At 38.1% G+C, this 11,416-nt stretch overlaps 1 protein-coding gene across 2 annotated transcripts; it reads right to left on the reverse strand.

The window, feature by feature from the left end:
* Positions 1-3,285: 3,285 nt before the first annotated feature.
* Positions 3,286-11,214, reverse strand: LOC133875118 (ABC transporter C family member 3-like). 2 transcript variants are annotated; one of them, XM_062313124.1, is made up of 11 exons: positions 10,952-11,214; positions 8,773-10,858; positions 7,582-7,668; positions 6,847-7,470; positions 6,496-6,663; positions 5,149-5,443; positions 4,826-5,040; positions 4,429-4,734; positions 4,085-4,148; positions 3,752-3,991; positions 3,286-3,629 (listed from the first exon to the last, which is right to left on the reverse strand). In XM_062313124.1, exons 1-11 carry the CDS (start codon positions 11,110-11,112, stop codon positions 3,502-3,504), a joined length of 4,374 nt encoding a protein of 1,457 aa, XP_062169108.1. In that variant the 5' UTR covers positions 11,113-11,214; the 3' UTR covers positions 3,286-3,501. The 2 variants fall into 2 exon arrangements, with proteins under 2 accessions (XP_062169108.1, XP_062169107.1); XM_062313123.1 differs by having other exon boundaries at positions 8,773-11,214.
* Between the last annotated feature and the right edge of the window lie 202 nt (positions 11,215-11,416).

The following is an 11,416-nucleotide window of genomic DNA, read 5'->3' on the forward strand; positions in this document are numbered from 1 at the left end:
CCTCCTTAAACTACCAAACAATGTCAATGTCCCTCTAATGACAAAAATGTCCTTCATAAAATTATTAAAAAAAAATAAAAAATAAAAAATTATTAAAAAAATATAAAATATAAAATTTTATTCCAAAAAAATAATAAAAAATTAAAACTGTTTTTTATTTATTTTATTTTTTTAAAAAAAATTAATTTTCAGTTTTTTTTTTTCGTTTTTTTAATTTAATAAAAACTGGTTTTTTTTTCATTTGTTTTAAAAAAAAAAAAATTAGTTATTTTTTGTTTTTTCGTTTTTTTTTTCTTTAAAAAAAATTGTTCGTTTTTGTTTTTTAATTTAATAAAAACTGGTTTTTCTTTTTTTCATTTTTTTATTTTTATTTTTTAAAAAAATGAATTTCTATTATTTTTTGTTTGCTTTTTTTTTTAAAGAATAAAAAAATTGTTCTTTTTTTATTATTATTTTATTTTTCGTTTTTTATTTAATTTTTTTTTTAGTTTTTTATTATTTTTTTGGATAAATATCCCATTGGTACCTGAGTTTTACGTGTTTTTAAATTTAGTACCTCAGTTTTGTTTAGTATCATAGGTGGTACCTGAATTAAGGGTAAAAACCCATTTGGTACCTCTGTTAGATTTTTCGTCCAAATTTTAACGTCTCGCCACATGTCAACCGCTGAGGTTGACACGTGGCACTACATAAAAAAAAATTAAAAATTAAAAATTAAAATATTTAGAAAATGATTAAAAATAATAAAATTTTAAAAAAAAAATTAAAAAAAGAAAAAAGAAGAGGGGTGGCTGAGCCACCCCCTTGGCCGGTCTGTCCGGTCTGGGATGGCCGAACCACCCCATAGTTGAAAAAAAAATATATATATATATTTTTGAAGGGTTTTGGCCCACGGGGGTGGCCGAACCACCCCCTAGGGCCACGGGGGGTGGTTCGGCCACCCCCAGACCGGCCGGACTGGGGGTGGCCGAACCACCCCTGTGGCCCTAGGGGGTGGTTCGGCCACCCCCATGGGCAAACCCTCAATTTTTTTTTGAAGGGTTTTGGCCCTAGGGACTGGGGGTGGCTGAACCACCCCCGTGGCCCTAGGGAGTGGTTCGGCCACCCCCTAGGGCCAAAACCCTTCAAAAAATTTTTTTTTTTTTTTTTTTTTCAACTGTGGGGTGGCCGAACCACCCCCCGGCCACCCCCATGGTGGCCAAAGGGGGTGGCTCAGCCACCCCTCTTCTTTTTTCTTTTTTTAATTTTCTTTTTTAAAATTTTATTATTTTTAATCATTTTTTAAAGATTTTAATTTTTAATTTTTAATTTTTTTTTATGTAGTGCCACGTGTCAACCTCAGCGGTTGACACGTGGCGAGGCGTTAAAATTTGGACGGAAAATCTAACAGAGGTACCAAATGGGTTTTTACCCTTAATTCAGGTACCACCTATGATACTAAACAAAACTGAGGTACTAAATTTAAAAACACGTAAAACTCAGGTACCAATGGGGTATTTATCCCTATTTTTTTTTGTAAGTTTTTTAGTTTTAGTTTTAATTTTTTGAATTTATGAGGACATTTTTGTCTTATTCAAAAAAAATTAGGGTTATTTTTGTCTTTTTGTTAGTCTTAGGAGGGACATTGACATTTTTTGGTAGTTTAGGGGGGGACATTAACACAATTGGTAGTTTATGGGGTACATTGACAATTGAGTGGTAGTTTGAGGGGGTTATGTGTACTTTTCCCTATTAAAAACTTAAAAAAATTGAAAAAAGAAAAAGAAGAGGGGTGGCTCTCTTGACCGGTCTGGGGTGGTCGACCCCATTACAGAAAAAAAAAAAAAAAAAAAAAAAAAAAAAAAAAAAAATCAAAGATTTTAGCCCTTGGTGGTGGCCGAATCACTCTCATGGGCCACAAGTGTGGTTCAGGCACCTCTAGGCTGGCTGGTCTAGGGGTGGTCGAGCCACAGCCGACCTGGGGTGGCTGAACCACCCTTCTGGCCCTTAGGGTGTGGTTCGATCACTCCATGACAAAAAAAAATTAAAAATAAAAAAGTTTAAGGGTTTTAGCCCTTGGGGTGACCGGGCCAAAACCTTCTAAAAAAGATTTAGATGGTTGCCCATGGGGGTGGCCGAACCACCCCTATGGACCACGAGGGGTGATTCGGCGACCCCCAAAGGCCAAAACGCTTCAATTTTTTTTTTTTTCTATCATGAGGTGGCCACCCCATGGATGGTTTAGCCACCCCATACCGGTCATGAGGGTGGCTAAGCCACCCCTTTGGCCACCATGATTTTGTTCTTTTTCTTTTTTTAAGTTTTTAATAATTTTTTTTAGTTTTATTATTTTTTAAATTTTATAATTAATTTTTAAAGATTTTTATTTTTTATTTTTGTAATTTTTTATATTGTAACATTTAGGGGTTGACACGTAGCGGATAGTTACTTTTTGGACAGAAAACTTGACAGAAGTATTAATTTGGTCTTTTTCCAAAACTGAAGTATCATCTATGATGCGAATTGAAACTCAAGGTTTTAAAAAATAAAGTTTTCAAAATTCAGGGATCAGAAATGTATTTAACCCTAATTAAAATTGAAAATAGAAAACTTTGAATAAAATACTCTTGGAATAATCATTTTCATTGTCCATAAGAAAATATACTAGATGCTATTTTATTCCACCTTCTTCAATTATTGATAAAAACTATTTATTTTTTCTAATGGAATAAACGTAACCTTAGTGGAAGCTGTAGCCTTCCAAAGTTTTTTTAAAGCACAACTGGAAGGCATGGGTCCCCAGCATTTGCACTACGCAGCAAATGGAAGCAGACAAAGAAGGCTTTAAAAATTTGGAATCATTACCACTACGAGAAAATTCAAGCTAATTTGGGTTCTGGGCTTCCTGAGTTGGAAGAGCTGACTCAGTGAGTTTTGACATGGATTGTGGATTTTGGCAGTTGCAGCACTGACCCAGTTAACATTCTGCTCATCGATGTTGGTAAAAGAAGCCGGGGGATTGAGGTTGGTATAAGGAGTTGCAAAAGGATTTTCTTGGATGCTGGAAAACATGATTTCTGTTCAGGATGATGTGGGGGTGTTTGCTTTTAGTTGGGGACCGAATTGCATTTGGGACGTGGGGGAGAGGATTGATGGGGCAGTAAGATTGCATGTGTCCAAGCAGGTGGGTGGTTTGATGTAGGAACAAAAGAGGTAGGTTAAGGACAGGAAAAAACAGAGAGTTTTAGTGATGAGAGAGAGAATCAGAGTGCTCAACTGTCACATATAACCTACCATTCGATAGCATAGTGCTTAAACATGAGACAACATCTATCATTAACTGAAACATACCAAGAGCACATCATCTGTTGGTAGAATATGCCATAACACAGCAGCAGCAACCACTAACTGGATACCAAAATCCCAATAATTATGTTTCAGCATAGTTCAATCAAACAAGATCATAAAGCCGCTGGATTTTCTTCATTGTTAAGAAACGTGGGACAATTGAATGGTACCTAACTAAGGTCGTCTACTTAAGTTTTCAACACTGGAATTTGACCTCACACTATACTCTGCCACAAGTTGAGCAAAAGCGGATGACTTGTTATCTAACAATCTTTTTGGAGAATCACATTCCTCGATAAGCCCTGCAACGAGAATTGAAAGAAATCTGCTAAACTAAAGGATTAAGATGAAAGCATTCTATGCATGAAAATACTATCGGAACAGAAACAACAGGATTATGATGAAATCAGATGGTCATACTAACCATTACTTAGAAGTACAACTGTATCGCTATCAAGAACAGACGTTATCCGATGTGCAATGGTGATGACCGTACAGTTGGAAAAATGTTGCCTCAACGTTTGCTGAATCAGATTATCCGTAGCTGTATCGACGGATGCAGTGGCTTCATCAAGCACCAATATCTTACTTTTCTTGAGTAGCACACGGCCAAGGCAGACCATCTGCCTCTGACCCACACTCCAATTCTCTCCATTCTCACTAACTGCAGCTCCCATACAAATATGAGCAATAAATTTCCACAAGATTTTGAGATATTCTACATAACCTCTATACTAGAGAAGCTGAAAAGACAAACCTGCAGAATCAAGTTTTCCTTCTTTCTTCCTAACTTCATCTCCAAGTTGACACTTATCCAGAGCCTAAGCAATTAGGGGTAACAAATAAAACCCAACAGATAAATAACTAGAATAAGCAGGTACAACAATTGATTACAAATCCTAAAAGCAGTGCATGTCTGATTATGAGGAATATATGTTTTTTTGTTTGAAAAAGTATTTTGATGTGATATAAAGATAAAAATTGTTTTTTTGTGTTTTTAGAAGTGTTTTGTGTTGTTTGGTAATGTAGTTGCGTTAGAGAACAGAAAACAAAAGCACAATCCAAACATTCTTCAACTACCAAAGAAAGAAACCAACCCACCTCCCAAATTAGTTCGTCTGTATACTCTTCAAGTGGATCCAGGTTGGTTCGTACAGTCCCTTCAAACATGGTTGGATCCTGAGGGATAATGCTTAGTCTAGACCGCAAATCATGCAGTCCAATGAAGGAGATGTTAATGCCATCTATAATTATCTGTCCAGCCGTAGGTTCAACAATTCGGAAAAGTGCTTGTACTAGAGTTGTTTTACCACTGCCTGTTCTCCCTACAATGCCAGTTTTCCTTCCTCCGAGGAAAGTGCACGTTAGACCTCGCAATACAAGCGGCATGTGTGGTGCATACCGTACCTACATTCAACACATTATCATTTGTTATTATACATTGCATAAAATTCATAACCCAACATCATGAATATAAAAAACTAAGAACTGAAAGTACCTGCAAATCACGAATATCAACTTCTCCATGTGACGGCCAAGAACAATCTGGCTGGTTTTCTTCTATCAAAAGCGGAGACTCACTTGGAATAACAGTGTATTGAAGTATTCTCTCTACTGATATCATTGTGTTCTCCATTTGGCAAAGATTCCGTATTACCCAGGCTTGTAACATGTTCAAATTAAGTCCATATATCACACCTAAGCCCGCAATGCCTTCAGGGAAAAAGGAAATCCCCCCAAAAAAAAAATCAAAAAAGACAAGTCAAATGTAATAAAGAGCAAGAAAAATCGTTAGTAAGACACCAGATGGGAATTACTTACTTGGATCAATGACCCCCTCTGGAACAGAGATCAAGAAAACCAAGGAGAAAAGGAATGTGATAGAAGATAACATATCCAAGCGAAAACTCAGCCATTGCATTGCACCGGCAGTATGGAACCTTGGCCGAGAATACGCATCTATGAGTTTCATATTTGTGTCACTAAATCTTGATTCTTCATCAAAACTCCTAATGGTTGTTGAGCCTGAAATTGTTTCAGAAAAATGTTGTATCACTGGAGCTTTGCACACTCCAACTAATCTTGATAGTTCTCGGGCTGAAGGAATATAATATTGCTGCATGATTATAAGTTTTGTGAGAACACATCTCTCTAGATGAAAACCTTATAATACATTATCATATTATTATTACAATTGGAGTTAGGTCTGATGGACGTGTTTTGAACTCTTCATACGATTGGTGGAGAGGAGGGAATGTACACAGATTTTGTTTATATACATGGGTTGAGTTTCTAAATATATGTTGCTTATTAGTCTACATATTCTGTTGTGTTTGTTTTTACGTACTGTCAAAGTAGATAGTCATGAGTTTGGAATCTTGTCTCCACTTCATCATCCATTTAACATTGAAATTCCATGTGTTTTGATATACCAGGTATCCACCTGACCAATCCCGAGCAAAGAATGCATACCTAGGCCTACCAAGAGATAGGGAATTCGATGCTCATTACTTACCCAGGACCGTACCTCACCTGTGAGTGACACTTGGCAAAGAACATACCTCAATAGAGGATACAAATTAAATGCCACGCCTAGTTAGGGCCGCGCCCTATCAAAGGATGACACCTGGGTAAGGCCGTAAGGGAAAGAAAAAAAAAGCCCCGCATAAAAAAGAGAAGGCAACCATTCCAAGTGCCCACATTACCACACTCCACTACTCTTTCATTCTCCTTTTCTCCTAGTTAGTAGTTACCTCTCGCTCAAAGAAATTAAGAAATCCTTTGCTAACTTCAGCATTGAAGGTATCCCCCGCCGACACTCCCAACAAGCCGTTGATCTCATTCTCTACCTCTTTTGCAGGTATTTGTGGTTTGAGATTGGTTATGCGATCAATTGCATCATCATGTTGGGCCCACTCGACATTGACAAAGAGTTTGGATGCGCATGAAAAAGTGTTAAAATATTAATAAAGCGATTAAATTAATTTTTATTTTTTTTTTATCATTTTAAACTATAAAGAGTTCTTGGCATGTTGAAAGTATGAAACAGAAAGAATGCAATACAATGAACATATGGTGATATCATTTAATTTGTCTGAAATGTCATAAGCCATGTTTCAACGTAATATATAAGACAGCATAACATTCTAACCAAGTGAGATGGTATACCTGATACCAGATACACGTTCCAATCACTGGGATAAAAATGATGAGAACCTGCAATGTTGCAACTCGAGACATTACTGCAATAATTCCAAGGAGATGGATCATCGAGAGGGCAAATGAGTCAAGTTGGTATGGAATGCTCCACTCCACTGCACTCTGGTCAGAGGAAGCCTGCAAGGAAACATAAGAGTTAGTTTTGTAATATTTTTTGTCACCAATATATTATTTTTATCTGAAAGGATGAGTGTGTGTGTGTGTGTGAGAGAGAGAGAGGGAGAGGAATTGCTTAATCTAAAGAAGAGAGCACTTGGAATGGTTAAGCACCTAATAAAGGAGCACCATTTTTCCACTTACTCTGTTTAGGATTCGGCCACTTGGAGTGGAATCAAAAAATGACACGGGAGCACGGAAAATGCATAAGTGCATTTTATTGAAGAATAAAGTGGCTGTCTTGTACCCAGCCGTTACAAGAAGCGCGGTTTTCACAAGGACGCAAAAAGAACCTCCAATGGCCAAAGCTACATAGACAATTATTAGGGTAGAGGTACCAACCACAGGTTTCTCGTTTTGCGAGACAGGGCTTGCCCAGGCCATCCAGTAGCTGCTTCCAATTTCAAGGAGTTGAATGAGAATATGTGCCAGCAATATAAAGGGCACAAGAGCTCCTCCGTAGGCCATGGTGATATATTTCCAATAGACCCAAAACCCAACTTTACCTTTATTTCTCTCTTCTTCTTGGATAATCTGTCCTTTTGACCCAACTATGTCATCTGTTTTACCATCTTGAACATCTTTATTTTCTTGTTTGAGCACAACCCCATTAGCAATGGCCATATTCCCATCTTCCTTGCTCATACTTGTACTTTCAAGAGCCGATAAAGCTTTCTCGTGCGCTCCCACAAGTTCCATAATATCTGTTCCTGAATTAAGAATGTCATTGTACTTTCCAGCTTGAGTAATCCTTCCATCTTTCATTACCTGACAGTAATTGATAAGTTGAGTTCACAGATAAAGAGCTGGGGAAGAATCCATCCATAAGTTGACTTCATAAATTAAAAGCTGGAAAGAAACTACATTTAAATGGCTTACCAAGATAAGGTCAGCAGCAGGTAAGAACTCTACTTGATGAGTAACATAAATCACTGTCTTTGAACTCAAAAGACCCAGCATACATTCCTGCCATATACAAGAAGATATACTTAAAAACATATTATCCAACAACCGCAGAAAACAAAACTGAACAAAATGTGTTGAATATGTCCTTAATTTTCAGTTATGTACATTAGTATCAAGGGTTTGGTGACTTCAATCCAAATACGGGCTTTGGTCAAAATAGGAGCTTCAACCCATTTGGGTGCTTTAGTCCATTTGGAGACTTTGGTCTAATTGGAGACTTCAATCCCATTCAGTTTTTGAGCAAGGTGGGGACTTTTTCTTAATAGGTAATCACAAATTTATTAAAACAAAGCACAAAGCCGCAATCCAAGTAAAGAGATACACTTAACTAGAAGAAGAAAAAAGGTCAAGAAAAACATGAAAGATGGAAACTTTAAAATCAAAGGCAGTTGTCCGGTAGTAAAGTGTCTTGAAAAAAAAAAAAAAGCTTTTAATTTTACCACCGTCCGCTTACGGTCTTTGAAACTCTAACAATTTCTTTCCCTTCCAAAGAAAACCATCCTCCACACTGCAGCATTCTAAAGCCTACCAAGTTGCCCTCTCCAGCAAGCAAATAGGTCTACTACTCGTTTAGGCATAACCCAAGCTAGCCTTACACGACTGAGGATAGTATTCCATAAAGCATTAGCAATCTCACAATGAAGTAAAAGGTGATCCACTAACTCCTCACTCTTCTTACACATACAACACCAATCAATCACAATGACATGCCACTTCTTTTGGTTATCCATTGTGAGGATCTTTCCTAAAAAAGCCGACCAAGCAAAGAACGTCACTCTCAAGGAAAACTTACTCCTCCAAGAAAAAGGAGTGCCTCGTGTGAGGAATAGCCTAGTATCTTAAGGTGCATTAGGACCTAAAATTTTGAGTGTCTTATACATTCTTAAACTCCCATCTTTTGTTAGTAAAATGTATTCCTAATTATCTCAGCCTGTAAACATACGACATTGTGCTAAATCAAGTAAATATTGTGTCCTAACATGCGTAGTTTATTTATTTCATTTATTTATTTTTCTCTACTTGCTTGCTTAATTTATTATGACAAAAAACTATGTTCAAGTACGCTGAACATAAGGGCATTAGAATATGTAGGAAATAAATTACCTTAAAAAGGTGGGATCCTGTATGAGCATCAACAGCACTAAAAGGATCATCAAACAGATAAATATCAGCATCTTGGTATAAAGCACGAGCAATTTGGATTCTTTGCTTCTGCCCACCACTCAAATTGATTCCCCTCTCACCAATGATTGTCTGATCCCCAAACGAGAGAATTTCCAGGTCCTTCTTCAAGGAACACGCTTCAAGGACCCTATTATACCTTTCTATTTCCATCTCCTTGCCAAACAATATGTTCTCTTCTATCTTGCCACTTTGTATCCATGGGGACTGAGGAACATAGGTCTTTGTCCCACACAACTTAATGGTTCCAGATATCTTGGGTACTTCTCCTAGGATACAGGAGAGCAAACTTGACTTGCCTGAGCCAACAGTCCCACAAACAGCAATCCTCATGCCATGTTGCACTTTGAAATTTATATCTTTTAATGTTGGATTAGGGGAAGATAATTCCCAAGAGAAATTCCCATCAATAATCTCTATAACTGTATTAGAACTACCTCGTGGAAGCTTCTCTATAACATCAGACTGCAAGTCATCAAGACAAAGGAAAGATGCAATTCGATTGAGGGACACTTTAGTTTGAACAATCATTGAGATTGTTTCAGGAAGATTAAAGATGGCCTGCTGAAGAATTCCAAAGGTTGCAAGTGCAGATAAGATCTTCCCCGACTCAAGTGGGATCTCCATCACCATACAAGCACCAAAAGTAGCCACAGACACGAATGTGGATGCACCACAGAAGACAAATGTGGTCAACGCCGAAGTATAGACAAACTTTTTCAACCATCCTATCTCTGTCTCCCTGAGACCCATAATTTTAGATAGAAACTTCATCTCCCATCCTTGAAGCTTAAGAAGTCTCATGTTCCTTAAAATCTCCGACGTTGCCTTCATCCTTCTATCTTTTGATTCCATTATCTTGTCCTGAAACTTCTCTTCTAATTTTGCCAAGGGAATATTTGCCAACATAAAAAGTACAGTTGCAATAAAAGCCACGATTGAAGCAAGTCCAAGATTTTTATACAAAATTAACAGCACAATGGGAACTTCCACAAAGACCATCCATGCACTGTTCACGTACCAACTGAAGGCACCTACCCTCTCTGCATCAATAGCCATGAAATTGATCATCTCCCCAGTGGTGTGGCACTGCTTCGACTGCCATGAAAGGGTCAGACTTTTGTCATAGATCATGGTGACCAACACTGATCGGACTCTTATTCCAATCTGTTGCAGCCTAAAGGATAACTGACTCTGCGACAGGCACTGCACAATTTTTGCTACAAAAAACACTGAAACCAGAACATAGCCCTCATTCTTGAACTCCCTCCGCCCGTTGAGGTACTGGACAAAAGTGTCAATAAGATATGGCCCGACATAGGAAGCCAATGTGGACATGATCTCAAGAAGGCCTGTCAAAAGAATCTCTTTCCATACCAAGGAGATCAATACCTTCACCAGCTTCCGTGTGGTCACCGCATTAATTTTACCGCACTCTGCCTCAAGCTTATTTCGAAAAGTTGAAAAGACCCCAACTACCCTATCACCGGGGGCGAGTTGAGGAACATCCTCAAGGTCTAACGTCATCTTATTGCCAATAGCAATCAGAGGACCCATCCAAGAGAAAGTGAGAATGCTGAAAATTCCAGCATTCGAATAAGGGGTTACAGTTTCACCCCCTTTACACTTACTTGACTCTGCTTCATTACTTTCACTAGAATCACCATTCAAAAGAGGTTCTTCGAGAAGGGTATCTTCAGTACCCTCATTCTTACCGGAAAACCCCACATAACAGAAGAACAAACCCGTGACAACAGAGAAGACATCAGAAACAAAATACTGAACGGATACTAATTTAACATGCTTTCTATAAAGAACAATGTCTATAACAAGGCAGTAACAAGAAATGGAGAGGTAGAAACCCCACCAAACTCTCAATAAAAACGGGTACTTTGGTTCACCCGAATTAAACAATTGGGTACGGAAGTAGACACAAAGTGCCCCCCAAGCGAGTGTTCTTAGCGCCAAATCCAAAAGGGTCACTAGCACTTCATCGGACCAACTATTTCTATACCAAAAAAAGTAATTCAACAAACATAAGACAAGACTAAACACAGAAACACATAAACAACAAATTAGAGTCTGTTTATGGTAAAAAAACCTGGTGTTTTTAAACCTTCCCTCTGGACATTCACCACGACCCAGCTTGAATTTCTTGGACACCCATGAGATAAACAAGAAAAATAACAAAACCAGGTGTAGTGAACCAGAAATCCCACGTGGGAAAACGGGTTTGAGGAGAAACTCGGCACCTGAGTACATGAGTGACGAGTGTTAGCGTGAGAGCAAGATGGACGTACCGTCCTTTTGAGCAATATCCAAGAACTTCTGAAAGGTCTTCTCGACTTCTCGTATACATAGAAGTGAAAGAGTCACTGGACGTACAGGATTATTGTCCAATATATATATATATATGTTTGCGCTTTCGGAGGGCGTAGGATAACGTAGTGAGCAAGTCTCTGATGTCATTGACTGCAGCCAATGGGCAGCAAAGTGAGCAATAAAAGTAAGCCTCTTTCTGGGGAAGGCGTGAACAGGGGAGTTCTACAGAGAGAAACAGAGACTT

The sequence above is a fragment of the Alnus glutinosa genome, chromosome 8 (genome assembly GCF_958979055.1).
Source record: "Alnus glutinosa chromosome 8, dhAlnGlut1.1, whole genome shotgun sequence".
NCBI classification, from domain to species: Eukaryota; Viridiplantae; Streptophyta; class Magnoliopsida; order Fagales; family Betulaceae; genus Alnus; species Alnus glutinosa.